General features: G+C 27.4%; 1 protein-coding gene across 2 annotated transcripts in view; it reads right to left on the reverse strand.

The window, feature by feature from the left end:
* The window catches only part of LOC101236730 (multiple epidermal growth factor-like domains protein 10), a 130,626-nt gene that overhangs the window by 22,833 nt on the left and 84,355 nt on the right, over positions 1-23,438 (reverse strand). For both annotated transcript variants that reach the window (XM_065803432.1, XM_065803433.1), the window contains exons 9-11: positions 19,536-19,831; positions 19,193-19,262; positions 8,424-8,494 (exon numbers count right to left, since the gene is read on the reverse strand). In XM_065803432.1, coding sequence (XP_065659504.1) covers positions 8,424-8,494; positions 19,193-19,262; positions 19,536-19,831 — 437 coding nt within the window. The remainder of the gene's footprint in view (positions 1-8,423; positions 8,495-19,192; positions 19,263-19,535; positions 19,832-23,438) is intronic.

Here is a 23,438-nt window from a genome sequence, read left to right on the forward strand (position 1 = left end):
ATAATAAAGCTATTGTGCTAGATAATACTTCTGCTGTGATTGATTAGTAGCAACATCAGAGTTTTAAATAAAAAAAGATTAACTTCTATGTAAATTATGACTTTTTTTTATCTGGTCTACAGATCAACATAAACTTTACAAATACTTTATTGGAATATCTGAGGGCTTTTTTTTGCAAAATATTGAATATAAAAACCAAATCCAAATAGTACTTGTCATTTATTAATTCATTTTCATATAAAATCAAAGATAAATGTTAATTATATAAGCAATTTTAATTAAGAATGGCTAATTTTTAGCCTATAATGCCGAACGTGGCTTTTTATAGACTGTACAATGTTGTTTACAACAATTGTGGCGATTTCTATCTAATTTATACTGATACACATCTTAAATTTAAAATTTTAAAATAATATCTATATTTTAAAAATTGAAACAATATTACAATATTTCAATGTTGAAATGCAAGGCTTTTTTTTTGACATGAACATAGCTTGATCCCCACGCATAAAGCATGTCATAAAGCATGTCATTAGTGATATGTTATTAGGTGAAGAACTCCCTTAGGTGCAATGTTCTAAAAATGATGTTAGCGCATAACAGCACTTTAAAAGCTATAAATTTGTTTTGCTAAATTTCAAGCACGCATTAAATTTCAGTTGATTATTAAAAATATAGATATGCCTAATCTAAAATTATAATTTAATATATTTACTCTAAGTATAGATCATAAGAGGCCATTAGAAAAAACTAGCTACCTGGACAGTCATAATAGGTGCCATTTTCTAATTCACAATTTTCCAATCCGATTCCAACAGATTTAAGCAACAACTAGCTAACATTTTCTACCACTAAACCTGTAGGTACATTTGTAAACTGAAGTAACATAGCACCCTATTTGTAGATGGTAGCTTTGATGATACAATTCTTGAGACAGGTGCAGCCATTTGTTTATATATGTATTGTATCTCATCTCTGAAAGTGTGTCATTAACTTTTCTGTTGAACAGAATAATAAACAACTTAATACCTGCAATCTGACTGAATTCAAAATGCTTGGAGGCGAGCTCCTTAGCCTCCTCTTAAGTTACCTTTCTCATTGAAGTTTCAATTGTTAGAACTGACTACCATTTTTATCATAGTTTGAACGCCCACTGATAGACTCAACAGTAAGACATAAAGAAACAATAATTGAACGCTATATTTTAAAGATTTTTTTTAATACAATCTAAGTTTTGGATATGTGTTATCAGAGATCAGTACTTTACTGCTTTTTTCGTCAGTTCATCTGTTAAAAAAAGTCTACTGGGTCAATTTAATTTTATTTCTTTAATTAAGTGATCTATCCTAGATATGGTAGATGCAATGATATCCATCCCATGGAATGCTCCATGACTATCTCAGAAAATATTATGATCAACATTGTCCGCTATGAAAAGGGGAAATGTAGAACTAAACTGTTTCAACAATTGATCTACTGGTTATGACAGTGATGTCTGTTTAAATTTTGTAATCTTGCTGAATAAGATTTCAAACCTCAATTTAAACAATTTGTTATTTAACCACCCAGAAATGTTACAAGTGCAAATAACTGGTATTTTTGTAACAGCAATAGCTTTCACAATTTGTGTTTTAAATAGTAATGACTTTTACAATACCCGATACTATCTTTTTGAATTTTTGACTTCCCAAAATTAAACTACTCAAAAAATAGTCTTAACCCTTTTGGAATACAACCATGTTTATATGCTATAATGTTAACGCCTTTTGAACTGTCCTAGAAGATTATACGAGATCCAAAATTATCTTTTAACAGCTTCTTTAAGAAGCGTTTATCATCACCTCCTTGACCATAAATTTTATAAATTTATTTTAAAACTGGCTGAGTGTTATTCTGTCATTGCTTTAAGCCATTTACATGCTTGCTGAAATGCATCCATCATAGTCTCATTTTGTGGCCTTTTCCCTTTTTGAGTGGAGTTGATTTTGCAAATTTAGAAAACATTTTCTCATTTTTCTTTACATTCAAGGCGTGTACAATAATTTGTGACAAGTTAAAATAAGTTTTTCAAATCAAATCAAATGTATTCTGATATAGACTTTACATTTTATGAAATATTTACATATAGTACAAGTACTAATTTTATGAAACATCTGAGTGAAAAACTAAAAACAAAAAAAAGAACAATAATTAAAGAGAAAATTTTGTGTAATAATATTAAAATAAGAAGTTTGACATATCTAAAACAAAATATATTTAATTTTTTTTATATACTTATTTAACATATAAGATTATCATATACCTAATTAAGATATAGCAATAAAAGAAAAGTAGATTATAATGATAAAGAGCAACAATAATAAATAATAATAAGTAATAATAATAAAAACTCCAGTTATAGGTAATAAAAAACAAGTTTGAGTAGTAATAAATTAGAATTGGAGTGAGTACGAAGAAGTACAAAGTTAAGATAGATAGTAGATAGTTGGCAGTAGAGTATAGGAATCAGGGGCAATACTTGTTTAATAAAAAAATAAACAGACTGTTTTTGATTTTAGAAAAAGTAGGCAGAGATTTTAACTGTGAGGGGGTATTATTCCATGTGCATATGCTTTAATATTTAATAGATTCATGGCCATAATAAACAGTTCGATGTTCAGGTATAGATAATTTAAAGCTTTTAGCTAATTGAAGATGGTAACCAGTATTATTTTTTAAGTAAAAAAATCTAATTAACTTTTTTTAAGTAAAAAAATCAGTAAATGGTCCGTGTTGAAAAAATCAGTAAATGATCCGTGCTGAAAAGAGATAACTTTCATTTTGGACATGAGATAATCTTATAGAAATTTGAGACTTAGGTTTGTCCCCAAATTTGAAAAGCATATCTAAGATGAGACTTGAACAACATGATATATGTTAAAAAGTGTTTGAAGATTAAAATAATGTTGAGTTTAGGCCAACATACCATTGGACCTGCTTAGTTTCAATGTTAAGTTTAGAAGATGGGTTGCAAAGCTTAAATTGGAATCAATTTTGATACCAAGACACTTGAAAAAATTCACAGGATCTTTTTTTTGACCACTTAATCTGAAACTCAGGTGCTTTTTTATCTTTGTTTGACTTGATTTAAAGATAATGAGTTCAGTTTTTTTTTTAAATTAAGAGATTTATTGGAAAGAAGCCACTGCAGTAGATTCGCTAAGTCATGGTTAATATTTTCATAAATCTGATTTTTCATAAATAAAGTGATTTGTTTATCAAATATTAAGCGGTGGTAAACTTCAGAGAGGTATAAAGATCATAAATAAAAAGAAGGAAGAGCAATAGTCCTAATATGGAACCTTGTGGGAAACCATTTGTTGATTTCATTATTTCAGATTCCATACCATTGATAGAAACAAATTGTGTTCTATTTTGAAGATAAGAAGAAAACCATTTGGTCTGAAATAGAAATTGTTAGATTGCCAGAAGTTGTTTCAGGAGAATAGGAGTTTATGAAAATATAATCAATGAGAGTTTTGGTTTTTGAAGTTATAAACATAGGAAGAGTCTTATAATTCAAACCTTCTTACTGTAGAATGTTTCAAACTCTATTTGTGTTTTCAGGAGTTAGCAACCATTGTACCAATAGCATGGCACAATCTGCTGTGAAGTTTACGCCAAAAAAGACTCAGTGTTTGAAAAGTTCAGTGTTTGAAATAGGAGCCGGTATTACAGAAGCAGATGCGGAAAATAACTGGTTGCAGATTACAGACAAGTGCTGCGATGCTACATGTTTCATCAACAAGCTGGCCTGTCTATAAAGCGATCGAAATGCGACAGTGCAAAAATTGTGTTGAAGTAGGTCATTCCTTTCTTCAAGAAAGCAAACATTCCAATAATAACAGAAAAGAAGGCCTGTGAAAGAATTATTGCACTGTCTGAAAAGAATGCAAAACTTCGAGAACTTCCTCTAGATCGTCGTTCATCATTTTCAGCACTTGCCAAGCTTGAACAAATGTCAGAAGAACTCAGTTTGACATTTCCACTGTGGGTAAAAGATGCTGAAAAAAGACATAAAGTTTTTAGAGACCATGATAGTTACAGCACAGGAAGGCACGACTGCAAAAGCAAAAACAAAAGGAGACTAAGGGCAGAAGACGCAGCTACTGCTACAGCTACAGTATCTGCTATTTGTACAGTAGAGCTCTGTAGCAACAGCAGCGAAGAAAGTAGTGATGAAAGTAAATGTGATATTGATAGTTTATTCAAGTAACTGATAAAAACGCACCATCGAACCACTCACACTGGAACGGCAGCTCATATACCTTATAACATTCTCAAATCTCCAAGAACTGTGGCTTTGGCAACAAGAATGAAAATTTCTCCTGCACAACAGTCTGCACTCACTGAGGCTATTATTGAAGAATCAGAAAGTGATGTTAGCAAAATTGCTGTAGCATATATGCCTCCAGGCGTATGGTGATTGAAGAAATTGCTTCTGACATTCGGAAGTCATGGGTTCCACTAAAGTATGCTTCCCTGCACTAAGATTCCAAACTGATGAAGAGCCAGGCAACACATGACTTACAGGAAAGACTTGTGGTTGCTATCAATGATCTGGAGATATTATCACTAATGCAAGTTGTTAATAACACACTTTTTTAACAACTTACACATCAAAATTACCAGAAGTTACTGTATTTAGCACATTTAAGAAACATATTGACACAGTTCCTCATGGAAACGACAAGACACTCAGTCCATTCGACCCTTGACCGTTCTTGAATGATTCACAAACTGTTTCTCAGATTTCTATGTGGAAGGAAAGTGCAGAAGCAGCTGCTGAATCTTCCATAGAGTATCAGCGAGAAGACTATAAAGAATTCAGTGAATTATGTTAGCTGTACCTTGATCCAGAAAACAGACAGTTTCACTTTCGTCGACCGGGTGCGATCCACAAAGCAAATTGGGTGTCCAAAATATTGTACTCCATCAAAATGGTACTTCTTGAAGAGCAAATCCGTTTGTTGCCAGCAGGAACAATTACCACTAGTGCACAGCAGACAAAGTTATGTAGCTTCGTCACCTTTGTGTGTCTGATATACAGTGCCTGGTGAACAACATGTAGATCTGGAGTTGATACCCCATGGCATGATCTCTGTTTTTATCAGAACCTTCTGAAGTACACACAAGTAAGTTCTGAAATATCTGAAAGCGCCATAAAAGCACTGAAGCGTCATCTGTGGTATCTATGTTCTTAAATGGTGCCCTTTGCTGTATTCAGTGACATTGCTTCAAAGCCTGAATTGCAGGACTTAGCCGAGAAGCTTCTGGCAGCCAGGCCTAGTGATGGAATGGCTCTACCGCATGATTGCTATGAAACTGGCTTCGGAAAACCCAAGTTCCAGACTAAAATCACTGCCACAACAAGACTTCGAGATTTTGTAACTGTAGAATTATGGTACATTTTCAGCCTTTTAGAGATGAACGTGGATTTTCTTAACAATAACGTTGAAAACTGGCTAGTCCACCATTCATTTCTGTCATCAAAGATAAAGACGATTTCTGTCAATGTTATCAGTGACAGTGCAGAACACGGCGTGAAACTAAGCGCAGACTTTCTTTCGGCCAAAACCGAGGTGAATTATCAGAACATTCTGCTAGTTGTTGAGGCTGACAGAAAGAAAGTTCCAAGTCTGCCCAGCCATAGGAAGAAACGAGCAGCACCAACAAGGTTCTGGAATATCAATGTAAGATGGGGAACCATTCCATAACAGCACTTTATTTGAAATATAAAAATTGATATATCCCCATGACCATTCATCAAACTGCAAAAGGGCTCAATTTAGATGATGATTTTGCTGATGGATAAAATGAAAAAATTATTAGTTACGGAAAAAGATTGAATATAATGATCAATGAAACATGAAAATCTTTTGTAATATTTTTTTAATGAAGAAACATAGATTTACTAATTAAATTCAACCTTGACTCTATATACTATTTAGCAAAAATTTTGTTCCTTGCATATCTAACTTGATAAGAGGCACAAATTTCAACTTGTTTCTCTACACAGTGGCCTCGTTTGTCAAGGTTTGTGTTTCAAAATATAGAATTGAGAGAGGGTTATAACCACAATTAAGTAGCCTCCTCATCTGTTGTAGCCTTCTGGGCCTAGGGAGGTGAATTAACATAAAAATAAAAAAATAGAAAGTTGCAGCAGACATGAACAGTGGCAATCATAAGATCGTAACTTTTTCTATTTTAAAAGTTTCTAAAGAAATACAATCTGATCATCAAAAATAAGCAAAGAACAAAAAAAAATAAGATTAAAATAAGATTATAAAGATACTAATGTCGTTAAGTCATAAGATGATCAATGTATTTTTTGGAAACTCAATTAAGTTGTTTTTTTCTTTTTTACCCACCTTTTACACAATTTTTTTCTAGTAAAGAAAATAAAAGTATGAAAACTCTATCCTGAAGCTAATATTGTTGACACAATAAACTGTTTTTATTTTCTGATCCAGAAGATACAGTTTTTAATTCCTTATATTTTTTGAGTTGGTGTTAATGACACAGTGTTTAGGCTGTTCAACTTGCAGTTTTGGGATAAAAACCAAGAATTTTAAAACAAGACTAGGCTCTTGCCACGCATGTTCATTTTTTTTGACTATTGAAAGTTTTTTAATGAAATAATTAAAGAAAGGAAGTATCACATATGCATAAGTTTAAATCAATGTCAAGAACCATGTTACCATGGCTACTAGTAATCAGGATAACTACTTTAGTCAATACTTGTACTCTTTTAGTTGTTATATTTTTTCTGTTTAGATTTTTCAAAATAAAACCAAATTACTATTATGCGGAAACAAAATTTGGACTGAACTTTAAAAAATTATAGGTTTGGTGGTAAAAATAAATTTCTGAGGTTTTTTAGGGTTGAACTAACAAAGATATATAAAAGTAAACAAATTATTAAGAGTATTTTTAAAAAAATGAGAATGTAGGAAGAAAAAAGAATTCAATCCTAAGAGCTCCTAGTGGGTAAAAATGTCTGGGAGGTTATGAAAGAGACAGATATTGCCCAGTCAAAAGTTTTTGTTAAAAAAGGTTTTTTTGAATAAAGCAAAATTAGAAGAAACGAGGGATCTGGTAGACAGAATAAAATTATTACTGTAATAAAGTAAAGCCTGGTAAGAAACCTAAAGAGCTGAATCAAGTGAAACCCACACAAGTTAATTAAAGCCATGGCCCTAATTTCAACATTTTAGAGAGAGCTGACTGCAGGGTCGTTAAGCACAACAAAAGTGCTAAATCTCGTGCCAGAACCAAATAGAGAATCTGGAAAAAAGTAAGAAGGTCCTCTGGATTTTGAAGAAAAAATACTTAACTATTCTGTTTTCAAAAAAAAACATCTTTTACAGTGGTTTCGATCTCAAACAGCAGAACTGACAGATACTTTTCAACCCTATGTGATCAGGATATTTCTGACTACATCAAAACAGGAAGTCAGGCCAAACAACCTAGTCAGATCATGATGTTTGGTCAGTTAGATTCCAAAGGCCTCAAAATGACTTCATTTTTTTACCAACAGGTAAAAAAACTAGTGGCATTTTTGAGCTTGTTCAATCAAAGCTGATTGTGGTTATATTAATTAGAGATGTTAATTACTATATTATGAACAAATTTTTAATAAAAAAGTTTTTCTAATAGTCTTTATTTTTCCAGGAATTTTTTAAAGATCTATATTGTTACTAGTCCAAATTTCGCTGCCGCATACAGTATGTGTATGAAATTCACCTTGAAATACTCTAACAGCTGTTACTTTAGACATCATTTACAATTAACTACCATATTCCGCAATACTTGTTTGCCTTGTTTAGTGGACCAGGAACACTTTTAAAATGCATTATGCCCATTTATCAGTAATTCATTATGACTTTATCTAATTTATTTTAAATATAATTTATTAGTTAAGGAAACTTAATCTGAATTAAGATTAAACCTAATCTCAATTCCCTAAACTTTACAAAATCTTCTTGCAACCCAAAAAAAAACTTTTACTACTATTGTGATTTTAAATCATTATTTAGCTGAATATTAATAGATGACAAACACTAAATTTAATTTTAAATTAGCCATTGTTTATGAGGAAAAGAAAAAGTATTAGAATTCATTTCTAGGTATGGTTTACTAGTATCATAACTAGGTATGGTTTAATAATATCACCACTATAATAATTTATTGGAATTCTTTATTTAACTATCTATTTGTTAGATATTTTGGAGCTTTTTCAGAGAGTTTTAAATATAGATGTGACAAATGCTATCTCATAAAACACATTTCTACATTAAACTTAGTCCATAACTTAAATGTAGAACTACAGAATCAAATTGCAGGTTAGGTTCTTCTGATCACGTTTAGATTTGAAATCTTACCTTGCTTTACACTGCAATATGGCAGCAACCATTCATCACCACATGTACATTCTCCAGTCATTCCATGACAACTATAATGACAAATATAAATGATGCTTTTTTTTAACTATTAAAAAACATTTTTATAATTTATAAAAATCAGAGTTGCAAAAAGCAACTCTGATTTTTATAAATTATAAAGATCAGAGTTGCTTTTTTTGTTACCAACCCAAGTAGCCTGTATTATTAAGTAAATCACATTTTGTGTTAGTGCAACTATATTGGATTTGCAGTTGGGCCAACCACAATATGAGTTAATTTGTCAACTGTAACTGGATTTGTAGTTGGACCAATTGCAGTTTGTGTTATATGACCTAATACAGATAACAAAAATGATTTGTGTTGCATTGGTTGTGAGCACAAAACCATTTTTTAAAAAAATATAGCACTACAACTAGTTTTGTAGCATTATTATGTATAAGTTACTTAAAATGCTATAAGATGCTATAATGCTATAAAAGCTATAATGCTATAAAATGCTATATATACTAAAAACTTAAAATGCTATAAGTTTCAATTTTAATAAAAGGAATTTTAAATGAAAGTAATTTTAAAACAATTTAGATAAACAATAACACCAGCAAAAAGTTATAAGTAAACAGTTGTAACTGTATCTACTAAAAGTTTGACTTTTTCACAAATTTTTGATTGGAGTTTTTTTGTAGAGCCACCACTAGACTAACTTATCATGAAATGAGATGAATTCAATATGAACCTGGCGAAACATGCCATATGCGAAACATAGCACTTCATTCAACCAATCAAAAGCCTACAATTTAGTATCAAAAATGGGCTAACATATTGCCAACAATACTGAGTATACACCTAACTCATTGGACCAGCATTGGTCCGAAGAGCAGCCAATTATATGCAAATGCAATATCAACCTTAACACTTTGTTTGGGTAACATAGCTCTTATACCTTTACACCAACTGTGTGCCAAAATTAAGCCAGCTTAATAAAATATGAAATATATAACCAATGCAAAATTATGCAAATGTAAATAAACTTAATTAAACTTAAAGAGAGTTAACAAAATACAAATTTTAATAACTGGTTGGTTTTGATCAATAAAATGATTAACTAGTTTTTTTTTTAATAATATTCTTTTCAAATATTTCTTTAATTTTAAATTCAAAATTTCATATTAAACAACAAGTTAATTTATGCTTTTTAAGTCTATTTATGCTTTCTTTTTTATCATCAGTATGATCACATGCTGGTGGTAGAAAGACATTCATCTGATGAGTAACCGATATTATTTCTGCTCTCTGAGATATTTTTGACAAATAAAAACTTGTTGAAAAAAAAACAACTACAACAACAACAACAAAAAAAACTATGCCAAAAGTAAATGAAACTATGTTAATAACTTATTACTTTTAAATTTTGCATGTGACAGCAATAGTGTTGAAAGAAAAACTTTAGTATAGTGACAAATATATTAAAAAGGCCTAATCTTGCAAAATTAAGGAATGGCATTGAAATGGTAAAAAAGGAAAAGGTGTCAAAAACCAAAACAGGAACAATGTTTCCATTTTAATATTGTTGTTTTAAGCCTATATATATATATATATATATATATATATATATATATATATATATATATATATATATATATATATATATATATATATATATATATATATATATATATATATATATATATATATATATGTATAGGCTTTGTTTTAAATAAAAAATGCTTAACACAATAGCCTTATGTGAACTTGATTTCATAAAATTTTCTTTATTTTTTTATTTTATAAAGACATTAACTTTTTTAAATTACTGCAATAATATTAATTAACGCAACACAAACGAAAATGAAACGAGTTAAATGTTATTTAACTTCTTTTTTATTACTACTTTTAGGTGAATGTTGATTTTTTTTTTTTTTAAATATTAAATAACTAATTTTAATATTACATTTTATAAAATTTTTAATATTAACAATTATCTTTTTTCAACATTTGCATAAATGAATTAAAATATGTTAAACTTTTGAACTTTTAAATGATTATTTCTTAAATTTCTAATTGGAGCTTTGCAACTATAAATGATTTTTTATTTAAAAAAAAATTAGAGAGTAACAAATAAAAATACAATTGCATCAATTATTTAATTAAATAATTGATGCAATTTAACGGAAGTTAAATCGCATCAATTATTTTTATTAAACTATACATACAGCAATATAATTATAATAAATGTTTGAAAAAATAATCTTTGCTTTCACAACAAAATTGTTAATAAAATAATAAGCTTTTAATAAAATAAAATAAATAAATTAATGTAATTTTTTTATTTGTTACTCACTAATTTTTTTTTAAATATATAATTAAAAAAAAGTTTAACTTACATTTTGTGCAAATTTTTGATGCAGCCAATTATTTAAAATTTAATTATGAGTAAAAAATAAAATGTTTAGGGAGGAAAACCGAAAAAAAAAATTCCATAAAATTTAGCTAATTTTTTTTTAAGAACAAAAAAATTTAAATATTGAACAATATTTAGTAATATTTTTAAATAAATTTGACAGTTAAGTTAAACCCAAGCATTAACTTTAATTTGAATAAACTTAAATATATTATTTAAATCAAAATTAAATTATATATTTTTTAAATCAAAACTAAATTATATAATTTTTTTATCAGAATAAAATTATATACTTTTATTAAATTAGTTATAAATTAAATTAGAATTAAATTATATTATCTTTACTTCAAGCAAAAAACGTTTATCAAGTAAAAAAATCAATCATTACAATAAAATAAAAACAAACAAAAAAAAATTTTTTAATTTTATTTGAGCTTTTTTTGTTAGTAAATAGCGCTTATATCTAACATAATTGTCATTCAAACTTTTGTAACAAATATTTTTACATAAACGTCATTCAAAGGTTAATATAATTTTTTTAAAAATCAATTACTTCTTTTATCTTAATGCTTATAGAATAATTTAAAAGTTAAAAAATGATAAAAAGCCACTTAACCAATATCGCTTACTCCTTACATATAATCGCTAAGGTGTATGTAAATCGCTCTACGCGTAACACTTTAAAACAAGGTCTGATATATATATATATATATATATATATATATATATATATATATATATATATATATATATATATATGTGGATATCTTTATATTAATATAACATTGCTTGGTTAAAAATTTTAACATGTTTTTTTTTTAAAGTTGAATTAGAAAAATTTTAAAAACTTAAAAAAGATTATTTTGATACAATGATGCATCAACTGCCTAAACCAAAACCCTCAGTCAATGTAGCAGCACTCCTTGCATGTTCTACCTATTTAAGTCAGTTGATGTATGTACACTTCCTGCATATTCTACTTAATATATCCATTAACTATTCATGATAAATTTATAATCACTTTGTTATTAAACTAACTTTTTATAACCAATAATTATCAAATTTTTAAAACAATTGCTTTTATTCAGCAATTAGTCAGCTTTACACGAATGAAATTTGTGCAAAACTGCTGAAGTTTTTATTCACGTAAAACTGTACAATTATTGATTAAAAGCAATTGGGTTTTTTTAATCACCTGGCCTAGTTTTTTACTTTTTTGAAAAGAGTTATAATATGAGCAATCCTGTAACAAACCAGGTTATTTGACGCTTAAAGGTAAATTTATGGAATTCTTTAAAACATACTATATCGCCCTATTCATAAAATGTAGATATTACAAGAAAATGTTGAAAAATTTAATTTTTAAGAGACAAATTGCTTGAACCCCTCCTCTTTATCACCCTCCCTCAACTTCCTTAAATAAAAGAAAGCAACACTAATTTTTTATTTTTTTTAATGATACTATTCATTGAATTAATTTGCAAAATTCCTTTTTTATTTTTTTTAAAAAAAATGCAACAACCCACTCATAGCCAAATTCTAAAATTTGTGACATTATTTCCCCACTTTTACAATGCAGTATTGTTTTATTCATAAAATAAAAATCTTATATGCTGATTGACATTAATAAACCATTTGTTCTTAATTTAAATATATAAATATATATGAATTAAGGACAAATATATAGAAAATAGTTTTATTACAAAAAAACATTTTTACTTTTAAAAATGTGTATATATAAAAACATACTCCTACATATTTATGTCAAAATTTTTCTAACGCATTTTGCACATATTAATTTTAAAAATAATTTTTTTTTTGCCTTGATACAAACAGTTTTTCAGAAAAAAAAGAAAATAATACAAACAGAAAAAACAAAAACACTAAAAAACAAAATTCTTCCAATAAATGCTTTTATAATGGTATATATATATTATATAGTATATATATGATATATACATATATATATATATATATATATATATATATATATATATATATATATATATATATATATATATATATATATATATATATATATATATATATATATATATATATATATATATATATATATATATATATATATGGTCCACATTGTAGAAAACAGCGTAGTCACATTTAAAATGTTTTAAAAAAGTTAATAAATAAATATTAATTGTTAATAAAAGTCTTTATTTGTCTTTACATTTTTCTTTGCAAAGAAAAAAATAAACTTTGAACGAAAAATAAATAAAAAATAAGCTAGCTAAATATGACTTATATAGTGCTATAGTGTATAGTATAGTATAGTATAGTATATGTATAGTGTTAGGCAGTTATATTAGCTGACTATTTTCATTTTTTTTTTAACTCCTTATTTTTTTAAATTACATAAAATCATTTAATTTCATTATTACTTTAATTTTTGGTATTGGCAGGCTTTACTTGGCTTTCCTTCTCTGGTGCCTGCAGTTATAACTGATTTTAAAAAGAATCTAATAACTTAAGTTATGTGGTCTTTTAATGTTGTTAACTAAAAGTCAAGACATAATTAAAAGTGAGCAGAACTAAAAAATTATTTGTAGATAAATTTGTACTTAATTAACTTTTTCAGATAATATATTAAGTTAAATTGTTAACAATGATTAATTAACTAATACCAGGTATTACAGGGTGCATACTGCTAGTTACTATTATTAAGTAATTATACCTCTTTCAGTTACCATGTACTTAACTTTCTTTTTTTATTAATATCACCACCTTTATTTACAAAATATCCCCAAAATGATCTAAAACTTTGTGCACATTCATATTTTGCAAAAAGGAACATTATAGGAGCAGTGCAACATGTAATATAAAATTTTTGGAGCAGTGCATCATAGCAGTGCATCATGTAATATAAAATTTGTAGAGTAGTGCATCATGTAATATAAAATTTGTATCTTTTGCAATGGTTTAATAAGCATTAAGTGAATCTTCAAAAAAGAAATTTAAATCAAATACTTGGCTTATACACTTGTACTTTACTAAAATACCTTTGCTATATAAAATCACATTTTAAATTTGCAGTTCATGTAGATTTAAGATATTGTGCCATATTTTATATCTGACATCCCCACACTCAAAAAAATACAACAACATTGAAACAAAAACAATTCCTTCAATACAAAAATTTACCTTACAAACAGTCTTTTATAAAACTAAGATTGACAACACTAGAAAATTAATTGAACAAAAGTTATTTAATTGAACAATGAAAAAATCTTATATGGGTTTGAGTTGATTCATTTAATAGTTTATAACCTTCAAAGTCATTAGTATCAACTAAAAACTAAGAATTTGTTGATGCGATCATTGCAATCACTGGTCTGTATACACATAAGCTGAACTTAATAGTGTTAATAGTAGTTCCCACTTGTGCATGTTTGACACTAAACTTTTGGTAGCCATTGCAATCAAGGTAATGGAGAGAAAGAGTTGCAGCACTATTTTTATAAAAAAACTTAAACAAAAGAAAAAATCTAACTTATGTAAACTTTAAAATACGTAATCTTAAATATATATCAAGTTTTACAGTTTTACACTTACTTGAAAATTATATTACTGTTATACACTGTAGCGGAAATAGTTTATTTGAAAAAAAAATGTCCACCAGAAACAGTTTACATTTTCAAAACCATAATACTTTGTTCATTTATCTAAATTTAAAAAAAATTCTGTCAACGTCTTTCAAAAAAAAAGGGGGTTAAGCAGGCAGGTTATGGATTTTTGGTGTTTAAGATAGGTAACTTCCAGAGGTGGTGCAAACTTTAAACTTTGTTAAAAATTAATACTGGTATCAAATAAGAATGTTTTACAAAAAACTACAGTGATTGGAGCCTAGGAACAATATACACCTTAAAAATCTAACTTTCTCAAATGTGGAAAGAAAAAAAAAAACTTTTTTTTTGAAATATTTTTTGAAATTTTAATGAGAGGGTTTCAAACTTTCCTAAACCAAAAATCCATGACCTACCCATTTAACCTCCCTTTTTTTTTGAAAGACGTCGACAGAATATTTTCAAATTTAGATTATAATTGTACACAGTATTGTGGTTTTGAAAATGTAAACCATTTATGGTAGACATTTTTTTTTCAAATAAACTATTTCCGTTGGCCAGGGTTAGCAAATACCCAGTCTTTTTAGTCTCAGCAAATTCAAGTTAAGCATACAATTATTTTTTGGATCCAGTTGTGGGTCCGGGTCTGATATGTCTTCTTTTCTCGCAATTTTAACATTAGCATGAAAGCATTATTTGTGTTCACGCTAATAAAAATGAGGATATGGTACTTTTTTATGATGCTAAACTATCAAATAAACTTGACATTATTTTTTATAAATATTGCTTTAGTATTTACGAACATAATTTATAACTTATAATAAAATGCATGTAAATATACTAGCAAAAATAAAACTTAACTAAATTAAAATACTTTTAAGTGTTTAATACATACCAGAGCAATTATTTTTTACTTAAAAAATAAAACTTTAAAAAAACTAATGCTTCAAAAAAACTAATGCTAAAAAAACAATGAATTGCCTGATAATCTAGTAGGAATTCTGGTACAAAAGTTAGATGCTACAGAAAATGTTCGTTTGGAATTTGTTGATGTTTATTATCATTAATGATAAAATTTTTCTAAATAAGCAGTTCTTTTTTTAAATTTTGAAAACAAAAAAAATTCTTTTTTAAGTTCAGCAAATTTATCTTCCCAACTATGCAAAATTGGACATTTCGCACTTGCTAATATTTTATGTAGTTCTTCTTCCAGTGTTAATGCTAGTATGTTTTTGTTTTTTTTATTTCTATTTTATTTTATTATTTTTTAGATTATATATTTTTATTGTTTCCAGTAACATTTTCGTTATATTAAGTTGAATGTCCCTGTTCATAATGTGTTTTGCTATTCTTTTATTTGAATGTTCATCACTATTAATAGCTCTCTACTTAATTTATCATCAGATTCTTTTAATTTTCTTAACATAAAATCAATCGCCAAACAACTTATATGAAACATGATGAGCCTCATCAAGTCTTAGATCGGGTATCAATTGGGAAATTTAATCTTGGACTTGCTGAATCCGGGTACTCGGACCCAAAAAACTCTATTTACTGCAATAAATCTTTACACCGTAGTCAAAAGAGACTTATGGTAAAAAAGTCTCTTTCAACAACATTTAAGTGACTCCAACAATTAAGCTACATTTTAATGTCGTCTAAAAGTTAAAAATATTAAAATGAGGAAGTACATTAAGTTTTATAATTTTTTAAAAAACCGCAAAAATAATGACTCGAAAGTTTTTCAATTAATTGTGTTTTTGCTTGTTTTTTGAAAAAATATTTGTAAAACATGCATGGAGTGTTGCTACATCAACTATCTTATAGCCTGCTGCTACAAGGAAGTGCTGCTACATTTACTATCTTATAGCCTGCTGCTACAAGAAAGTACCGCTACACAACTGAGGGTTTGGTTTTGGCAAACAAACTATCATTTTTAAAAAAAAAAAAAACTTTATTCACGTTTTTAAACTTTTTCTGGTTTATTAGCCTTCTCTTTAAAACTACAGTTTATGGAAAAAACGTTTTGACTATCATACAAGACTATACATAAATATATATTTTATTAAGTAACAGAATTTGTGACTTTTAGGTCATTTCAGTTTCAGCCAAAATTAAAACATTTCAGGCTGGAATGCTAGAATTTATTTTTTACATTTCATTTAAGACATGACAGACTGTAAATTAAATTAAAATATCATTGTCGTACAGGGCAATGAAGAACTATAGGTAAACCTAGGTAAAAAATAAAAAATTCTTAACAAAAACAATGTAATTTCTTTTTGCAGTAATCAATTTTGTAAAGATTTCTATAAGTTTATGAATATTGTGGTGCAAAAAGAGTTGTAATCCAGTTTTGGGCAACAAACATTCTCTTTTGTCATCGAAAATGTTACCTGCCTCTGAGAATAGTCTTATTTTAAATATTACTTAAATTTTAAATAATTAAAAAGTATAGGATGCCTAATACTGTAAATATTTCAATTTTAACCTAAATGGAAAAATAGAAAACAAAGAAGTAATTTATTCAATATATATATATATATATATTGAATATTGCACACGTGTGTGTTCCACTATCCCAGATGCATCTCAGTTGGCTTTTATAACATTACTTTTATGCTCTTTAATTCCTGTTTTAACTTTACAAAATTTACAAATTACCAACTATACATAATTCTTTTCTAAGAACTTGGTTTAATCAAGACTTAAAATCTAGTTTTTATACCCCGGAAAAGTAACTAGAATTTTGGTATAAATTTTTTGAGAATAAGATGGATTTATATCAAACATCTAAAAAACTTAATTGGTGTTGAGTGTTTTCATATTCACATGTATGTTGAACAGATTTATTTTCTGAACTTAAAAGTGTTAAAAAAGAATGTGTCATCAAAACTAGTAAATTGAGAATGGCTATCATCAAGGTAACATTTATAAGTTTTTGGTGCAATAATAATGTTTAAAGCCTTTTGAATAGCATTAGATTCAATAATCTGATATGCTTCTGACACGACAACCATTATGGACAGACCTATTAGACCAGAGTTCTTTAGAACATATATTTTGCCTTTCCATTAAAAATAACACCTTCTAATACAGAAATCAATTAGTTTATGAATGTCTACTAAATATAATTTAGCTCATTGTACTAGTTCATCTCTATCTGTGTTTAACATATCAATAATCGTAACAATTGCTTTATTAAGTGGCATTGATGGGTATAAATTAACAACATCAAATGAAACCTAAACTTAATAAAACTTTTGCTGTTGACAAAAATGAAGATGAATTTTTAACACTACATTCACTTTTATTTAAAGTTGGTTGTATGATGTCTGCAAGATGTTGCAAAAGTTTATGAGGTGGCGTATCGATTGTTGAAATTATTGTTTGCATTGGATAACATTTATCACTTTTATGTGCTTTAATACAACCATACAAACAGGGTGGAATTGCACCTGAAGGATATACTTTACTATGTGTTTTTTGATCTTTTTTAAATTTACTAGTGGTACGTTGAATATGATTTAGGAATTTCTGAGTTGGATCTGCAGATATTGCGCAATCACCAAGTTGTTCTTCTATTTTTTCTATTGCTGATTCATGTTAATTCCTGTATAAATTCCGTAAAATGGCAAACCCATTGCCTTTATCAAATGGATAATTTTATGCTGGTGGAATTTTTGAGTTCATTCGTAGCTAGACGCTGATTTTTAGAAATATTACAATCCATTTTCACTCTTAAATGTTTTGCTGACATTCTGTCTTAAAAATTCTGCTATTTCCACGTTCACATTTTTTTCTATTTTTAAAGCACATTTCTCAGTTGATCTTATAATATCAATAAATGGTATTTTATTTTGTGTTGGAATAAATTGTGGACCAAGACTTTATAAGTTTTCATGTTTACATAAGATTGATTTATTCAAAGATTTAGTATTTGATTTTTTACAAAGTTAGTAGGTGGTATTAAATAATATTTAAAGTATGAAATTTTTTGATATTGTTTTTAGACTTGCTAAGAAAGTTTTAAGTTTGTTTTTGAAACTCTCTTGATAAGATAAGAAATGTTTATTCAAATTTAAATTCTCTTGATTTATCAGTTATGTGTTTTATGATCATCATATCTTTAGGTTTGACAATATTTTTGATTGCATTCAGTAGTTCAATAACCATACATTTGCTTTGGTAAAATCTTTCTTTATCATCATATGCAATAAATAATAATTTTTTTTTATTACCATTAGATTGTAACCAATTTTTGTTAAATTTGTATATTTGTATATTTATTATTTATTTATGCATTTATTATTTTTGGGTATTTATGTTTAAATGCTTTATATATATATATATATATATATATATATATATATATATATATATATATATATATATATATATATATATATATATATATATATATATATATATATATATATATATATATATATATATATATATATATATATATATATATATATAATTAAAACGTGATTGCTAAATGTAATTCTTGTGTCTCTCCACCAGCAGAAAGAAGCCTATTGTATTTTTGTAATTAAAATTAAATTACATAATGGTGTTTCTGCTAACTCTAGTATAAAATGCCGGCTTTTTTATGATAATGGAGTAAAGACAATTTTTTCCCCAAAATCTTAGATTTATGAACCAATCATGATTATGAGAATTTAAAGGATTTGATATATATACTTTGCCCCCTGCCTCCCCAAAAATGAAATGTAAATATGTAAAATCAAAAATATTTTGCATACCGAACAGAATTATTTTGTGAACAAATGCATGCGTTATTACAGCCTATTCCAAATGTCCAATTACCACACTCTAAAGTAAAAATTTTTTGACAATATATAATCGAAACTATCCAATTTTTGTATAAATACAATAAAAAAGGAAATAAAAATAAAATAATAACAAAAAAAAAAAAAAATTTAAAAACTTTAAAATTAATTTATACAATATGTAAAACAATCAGACATAATGCATAAACAACATGCTATGTAACAATACAAGCTGCATAAACATACATATTTATGCAGCTTTTGTTAATAAAAGAATAAAATTTATTAAAATTGTTTTTTATTAATAAAAATATACTTATTTCACATGTTTCCCCCTGATATTCCCCAAAACAATGACACTTTCCAGAAAATCTATTACATTTTCCATGAATTGAGCAATTACACTTTTGACTGCAGTCTATACCATAAAATCCGTTATCACATTCAATACTGCAATCGGTCCCAGTCCACCCTTCAGTACAAGAGCAAGTTCCATCAATTGGAGAGCAAGTTGAATTGTTTTTGCAATTGCATTTTTTTGTGCAGTTTGGTCCGAAAGTAGAATTTACACAAACTCGGTCACAACGATCACCAAAGAAACCATCGTGACATCTTAAACAAAAAAATAACTTATTAAATGTTAAATATTTGTCAATATTAAATAAAGTTAATAATAGTTAAAAAAGATATGACAACAAGTTTTTTAAGACAGCAACAACTGTTTTTAAATCAGTTTTAAACTAATTTAATTTTGAAATCATAGTTGAGTTTTTAAACAAATAATTACGCTAACTATTATTTTAAGAAATCTTTAGAAAGTATTTTCCAGTTAATTGGCAAAACCCACAATAACCTAACAAGAAATTCCAATGTAAAGAAATTGTTACAAAATATTGCCCTTTTACAAAATACAGTTCTTTTAAATTTTTTTATAATTCACATTCCCAAGGCCGAGAAGGCCACTACAGATGAGGAGGCTACTTGTGGTTATAACCCTCTCTCAACTCTCTAACTCCGAAACACAAACCTTGATGAACAAGGCCGCTACGCGGAGAAACAAGTTGAGCGCGGTACTACCAGGGACGTGGCGGGAATCGAACTCGGAACCTCTCGCTTATGAAGCGAGCGCTCTACCACTACACCACTACCGCATATATAAATATGTTATAAAATGAAATAGCCTCTTATGTATCAAAACAAGTGATTGTAGCTTCATCACTCTCAAAGTACTTTTCAATAGTTATTGATGAAAGCTGTAAATTAGACATATCTAAACTCCATATCTTTTGTCATTATGTCATTAAAACTGCTGTCACATGCATTAACATAATAAAAGCATGAGCTTTTAATTTGAAAAGAGTTTCTTTTTGAGATCATTATTGAATATGAAACAAATAAACATATATAACTTTTATTGTTTTGTTGTTTTATGGTTATCGAAAAGCAAAATGTTGACCAGGTTTTTTGGATTAAAAAATGATACAGTGATATAGTGTTACAGTTTTTGGAAGCAAAAACTGAATTACCATTAGAGTGCGACATACCACAAAAAAATCAATTTATTAGCAATCATATTCTGAAAATGTAATCACAGACATTCAAAGTCATAAAATATTAAAAGGGAAGTTTCAAGTACTGTGTCTGTTACCAATTGCTCCAAATCTGAAAGCATTCTGAAAATTTTCCCCATGAAACAACTTTCCAGAATTCAATGACATGGTAATCAGATTTGTGTGTAACTTTGACTCAACCTATATTGGCGAACAAAATTTCTACAATATAACTACATAAAAACCAATCATAGGTCAACTCTGATTGATAACCTTCTTGCTAATCTGATACTTCTATTTACCTCAATAATTAACCCAGGCATAGAAAAACTAGTTTTCAACGGTCAGGTTTACAAGTCCTAAAGACTATTTTGCTTTGACAAAAATATAAAAAGTATTTGCTTGTCGCATATCTTTTTTCAATTTTTTATTTTTTTTCCCTGTGTCATAAAAAGTTTGGCCACCCCGGCACTTAGGTAAAGTTCAGTAAAACTGGTCAAGAATAATACATTTGCTCAATGTATTTACCAGTACAGGTATGATCAACCTATTATCGTATAGAACATATGAGCAAGTTAGATCCTCAGATTGATTGGCTGCAATAGTAATAATATACTAGTTAAATGTATTGGTAAATACATCAGGTTAAATGTATCGGTAAATACATCAAGCTACTCTACCTGCACTACACAATCAATAAGAAAGAAATAATACACAATAAATAAGAAATAAATAAATTATACACATTAAATAAGAAAATAAGAAAACTAAATAAGAAAGATTTCTGAACACTGTAAGGCTTCTCATATTTATAAACTACTTGACTTTATATTTTTGTAAGAATTTTTAGGAGCAATTTAAAGTTTTGAGGATTAATTTTAAAGAACTTTTTCATGACTGAGTAATTATCAAATTACCTTTTCCTTTGAAAAGCAGGATCAAAAATTTTTACCTGAAACAATCTACATACAACTAAGGTCAGATTTTAGACAAAACTAATTTTGATGAACTCGGACATAAGTGCAACATTTTAACAACATTCAAAGTCATTGGCCACAATGGACAACAACCAAAGTCATTTTGACAACATTCAAAGTACAAATACAATAAAAGAAATGTATCTTTTTTCTAATGATATCTCATTTGACAAAAAAATTCTCTTATTTCTTTTGGTATCTCTTACAGTTGATTTAAAAGATAAAAATGTTAAAAAGAATAATAAAAAATACTAACAAATTCTCCTACTGCTTAAAAATCCGAAAAACACAATACTTTAAGTGTCATCTTTCTTTTTAAAAAATGTCCCTGAATAAATTGTGAAAGAAATTCTTTTCTTTCACAGTTCTAATCTTCTGGTAGAAGAATGAGTCAATGTTAAAATTTACAACTGAATAATCCTGATAAAAAATATGTGTGATTTGAGTCATATAGAAAAAAATATTTAATGTTATCCTTAGAGAACTTTCTAAATTAACAAGATGTGAAAAAATTCTTTAATATGAACAAAACATTCGTTGAAAACATTCTTTTTTTGTTTCTTTTTTTAAAAAAAATTTAAATCATTTTAAAATGAAATAAGCAAATTGAGTAGTGATTTTCTATTTATAAGCTTCCCCTTTAAAAATCTTTTTTTATTTCTTGCTTAAAATGTTTAAAACTGATTAGTATAAACAATCATTTTGTTTGTTTATATTATTGAAATCATCTTTATGTACTTAAATTTGTATTTATGTATTTTCTTCAGTTTATAAATTTTTATAGGAATTATATATTTATTATAATTACGTTGCGATTATATAACAATTTATTTTAATGATTTATTCAGAACTAATCATCAAACTTTAAACACAATTGAAAGATATTTCACAAACATTGACTTGAGTTTTATAACTATATCAAAATACCAATTGTGCCATCGATGCATTAATTATGCCATAGATGCATTCAATAATTACCGTATCAATGCATTTTATTGAGTGTGATTTAAACCTTGAAACAAAACAAATCAAATAATAAATAACAAGAATTTGATCAGAAAATATTTGTTGCAAAACTTATTTTTCCTTACTAAAACTTATTTTCTGTTAAAAAACCTAACTAAATTTGTCTTGTTAAAAAACACTGTTAAAAACTCCCATACTTTAACCGATTTATTTTCTGTTAAAATTGACAAATATTTAGTCAAATTAAAGGAAAATTTTCTTTAATTGTAAACAAATATGGAAACATGGAAATTTTTTTGCACACCTATACAATGCTCGATGTTGACAAATTGACACGACTTAATTTGGAATTGAGCTTTTAAGAACTTGATAAATAAAATGCCCAGGTATTCACTGCTATCTCTAAGATCAACAAGATATTTGGCATGCTTAAAGACATTTGTTTCATGCAATGTAGCACTATGGGAAAAATTAAACATATTGTGTGTCCTCATCTGGAGTTCTCCGCTTCAAGTTGGAACTAGCATAAAACTTAAGATATAATATTTTGGAGAGAGTCCAAGATGATTTTTGCTAAAGTTTCCCGGAACGAGAGGGTACCGTCAGCCAAATTTTTTTCCTAGAATAGATCCTGTATTTATATATATATATGCATATTTATAGATCTATACATGCATATATATATATATATATATATATATATATATATATATATATATATATATA

Source organism: Hydra vulgaris, chromosome 08 (assembly GCF_038396675.1).
Source record: "Hydra vulgaris chromosome 08, alternate assembly HydraT2T_AEP".
Classification (NCBI taxonomy): Eukaryota; Metazoa; Cnidaria; class Hydrozoa; order Anthoathecata; family Hydridae; genus Hydra; species Hydra vulgaris.